This window comes from Tupaia chinensis, unplaced genomic scaffold (assembly GCF_000334495.1).
Source record: "Tupaia chinensis unplaced genomic scaffold, TupChi_1.0 Scaffold000117_2, whole genome shotgun sequence".
Lineage (NCBI taxonomy): Eukaryota > Metazoa > Chordata > Mammalia > Scandentia > Tupaiidae > Tupaia > Tupaia belangeri.
The window spans coordinates 8,377,000-8,380,724 of record NW_006159583.1 but is presented as its reverse complement, the minus strand read 5'-3'; the positions used below and the strand labels follow the sequence as shown (position 1 = coordinate 8,380,724).

Genomic DNA, 3,725 nt, shown 5'->3' with positions numbered 1-3,725 from the left:
AATTGGAGGTAGGGGAGGATGGTGAGTGGTGGGCCCTCTGCAAAGGCAGGCTAGAGTAAGATCTCAAAGAAGCTACTAAGGAGTTTGAGCACCTGTAGTTTAGCTAAATTTTGTTTTTCATATATTATACATTCTACATTTCTTCCATTAAAGTTTTTCTTTTTTTTGCTAGAGGCAGTGGACTTGCTGGAGAGAGACAAAGAGAGAGAGAGAAAGCACCCCTCAGGGAGGATGGCCTTGCTACAGTTCGTTCTCCTCCATTTTCCTCCTGGGATTTTGGGCACACACACACGTGCAGTTCAAGTGTTTTTCAAGCTGCTGGGTCTAAGACTTGAAACATGCAGTCAGTTATCTGGGACCCAGCCACCTTAACCTCCACGCCACCAACTGGCCCTTTTCATTTTTTGATAAAGTGAGTAATTACCTCTTCTCTGGTCCACCTAGTTTTCCCCAAGTGACGTTTTCCAGACTTGGGAAGCAGCCCATCGTAGTCATGGTCACACATCTCGATGTCTTCATCGTCTTCGTCACTACTGTAGATGCTGCAGAAATAAGAAGGCAGATGTGGGCTGAAACAAGAGGATTTAAACTATTGGATTACAAAACTTACACAAAAAGTCCTCGAGGATCTTTTCAAAGGTTATGGAGATAAAACTTTGAAAACTTGCACAACAAGATTGCTTTCTGCATGCTGTTGCTCTCGTATTGTAAACTGGTTCTGCTGTTATTGGTATCCACAGATACCGCAAAGGACCTGGCACTTTTCTATTGCTTGGCATGTTTAAACCTGCTGTCACTGTGAGGCCAGTGACAAATTACACATTTGGCAACCTTCCAGCCAATGAAGGTTTAAGTTTAAAACTTAAAGTTAAGGACAAGAACAGGAACAAGAGCCCATGTTCTTTATTATATAAATACACACTCAATCTTTGGCATACGTCGCATCGTTTAAATATTTCCCAAACACAATAAACAACTCAATTATGTTATTCCAATGGGGGTTGGTGTTTTATTAAAAACAATTCAAGAAGTAGTACATTAAATAACATAATTATAGTCATCCCTTAATGATTAGAAGACTAGGAGACCTAAGAGGAAAGGATTTTTAAAATCTGAGGAAAGATAAGACCCTCAAGTGATCAAACTGTTTTGTAAATAACATTAATATCACACTGTTCAAAACTCCAGGCCAGGTTGATCTGACTTGTGGTTATGTTTACAACATTCTGTTTCCACAGTAACTAAGTGAATAATGTGGCCATTTGGAAGTCAGAATCTTACTCTTTTGTTTTTTTCTGTCTCTGACTGAAGGGTGTTTGAAATATATTAAAATGTACCTGATTCAAAACTGAGGGATTCTCTGAGAAGAAATGCATGGTTCTAAAAAGAATCTATTGCAATTTTCAAAAGTGCTTTTGTTATGATTTTTCCTATAAAACTTAATTTATATAAGGAAAACGATACTATCTTAGAAACTTCATAAAAATTTGTCATTGAAATATTGCGAAATCCATCCAACTGAGACCAATCAAAATAATGATATAAAGCAATATCATAATGCAAATTGTTTTAAAAAGGAATTTATATTCATATCAGGTGTTTTTCCAAACTCACTCACAAGTGTATATTAATCAACCCCTTATAAGTCAAACAAAAGTGCTTATCAAAAATCCTAAATTGGGGCCTTCCATAATTTAAAGCTATTATTTTGGCCAACAGTCCAGGTTACATTATTGACAGATGTGACCCAAACTTAACATCCTCCCTCACCAAAAAAATAAAAGAATCCCACTAAACTGTATTTATGATTTGTAATCATCTGAAAGTGGAGAGCCATAGTTCCAACTCGAATTAAAATTTTTGGTTTGGCTGGACCTAGAAACCCCATTTTCAGAACTGAAAGCATTTTCCAAACTAGTAATTGGGCACCCCTCTCTTGGCAACAGTGTAGCAACCCAGGAAGGAGCAACGCGTTCAGCCGCCCACAGGGGGCAGCCCACGGCAGGTGAGAGAACCGGAATCTAACAGGACTTAGGCTTCTGAAGGTAAAGGTGCCCGCCCTCGTTTGGCCTCCACCTCGCTGCCTGGCTGGGACAAATCACTTCCTCTCTCTCGGGACCTCAGTTCCTCTCCTATACATAAGGGATTGAATTCTATTTCTACAGTACTTTCCAGCGTTAATGAATGATGGATCCACGTCTTCCGTGCCTCTGCTGTCAGAGGCAGAGATGTGCAAAGTCAAGGTCTTGGCAGAAACGTGGTGTGTGACTTCTGCATGGCCGGAGCAACCGTGAGGGTGCAGGGCGAGTCTAGGGCTGCTCACAGGCAGCTCCTGCGTCTATCAGCAGCCTTGGCACCGGGGCTTGTCTTTGAGCTTTGCATGCGATTTCCTTGCTCTAAATTGTCCCGGTGGCCTCAGTAGCATGATTAATTTCTACAGGGGACCCGAAATAACTTTTCCTTTATCTGCTCTGACAAGATCTCAGACTCAACAGTCAGAGGACTTTCAAAGGCTGATTTCAAGCTTGATGCGCTCAACTCCCCCACCTGCTAGACCCGGTGTGGTTACGAGACTACAATTATGAATATTACATTCTGTCAAGGAAACAAACCGTGCAAAGAAACGAAAAAGAAAAGAGGTGCAAGGGGTTGGGGAGAGGGAGGAGAGCGAGCCGCTACTGTGATTCTAGAAAAGGGGTTCAGACTCATTTCGCTGACCTGGGTAATAATCCCTGTCGAGATGACACTCGATCTGCAAGAAACGGCTTTGAGCCGCAGCCGGGTTTCTCTTCCCCCTGAGTCAGGTTCAAGGCGCCCGCCCCTCCCCGCCGCCTCCCCTCTGGGCTACCTGGGGAGCGGGAGGGAACCTGCGCGGCCCCGCCCCACAGGGGCAGCCGAGACCTTGGGGCCTCGGCGTCCGCCTGGCCTCCTCCCGGCACCCATTCTCAGCTGTCTGCCCCTCCTCCCAGCTTTTGCACCTCCTAATCGAGAGCTGCTGACCCTGACTGCTCTCCTGTTGCGTCCCAAAGGCTAAAGGTGAACCCCCTCGAAGGGCAGCTTAGTCTCCCTTTTTCTCAGGCGCCCAGCCATGCCTTGGCTGTGCTCCCGGCCGGCGGGGCTGGCCTAGGGCACTGCTTCAGGGCCCACACCCACGCTCTTTGCAACTTCCCAGCGCCGCACGTAAAGACCAGCGCCCGCCAATTCGAAAACAAATAAGTACAAGAAAATCAAACAACCCGAGGGGCAGCGGGTGGATCTGCTTGGCCTCCGAAAACTTTCCGAGGGTTTCTTTGCGAGGGTCCGTCTGGTAACGCTGCCTCCGCCAGGTCGACCAAACACGGCGGGAGCAGGGTGCTGGGAGGAGCAGAGACCTCAGCTGCGTCCACGTGTGCGCGTGGCGCGGAGACCTCGCTCCCAGGGGAAGGGCCACGAGGATGGCGTCCCGGTTGCACAGCAGCGGCATGGGTGCTGTCCACCTCCGTCCCTTTCCTCTGAGTGGCGACCGTGACCGCCACTGAGCTAAACCTGGCGCCCGGCGGCTCGCAGGGAGCCCCGGCGTGTGCAGTCCGCAAAGTGCAGAGGCTGGTAGAAGCTGGGGCGCCGGCACCTGACAGTTCAGACTTCTATGTCCCGTCTCCGCTCCCTCTTCCCATTCGTCCGGCCAAAATGTAAGGCGATTCACCTATCATGACGACGAGCCTCTCCAAGTCCAGTGGCATGTTCGG

At 47.4% G+C, this 3,725-nt stretch overlaps 1 protein-coding gene across 1 annotated transcript in view; it reads right to left on the bottom strand.

The window, feature by feature from the left end:
• Positions 1-3,725, bottom strand: part of MYB (MYB proto-oncogene, transcription factor) — a 45,273-nt gene that overhangs the window by 39,548 nt on the left and 2,000 nt on the right. Inside the window, 1 exon segment of the mRNA XM_027770256.1 lies at positions 425-542. Coding sequence (XP_027626057.1) covers positions 425-542 — 118 coding nt within the window.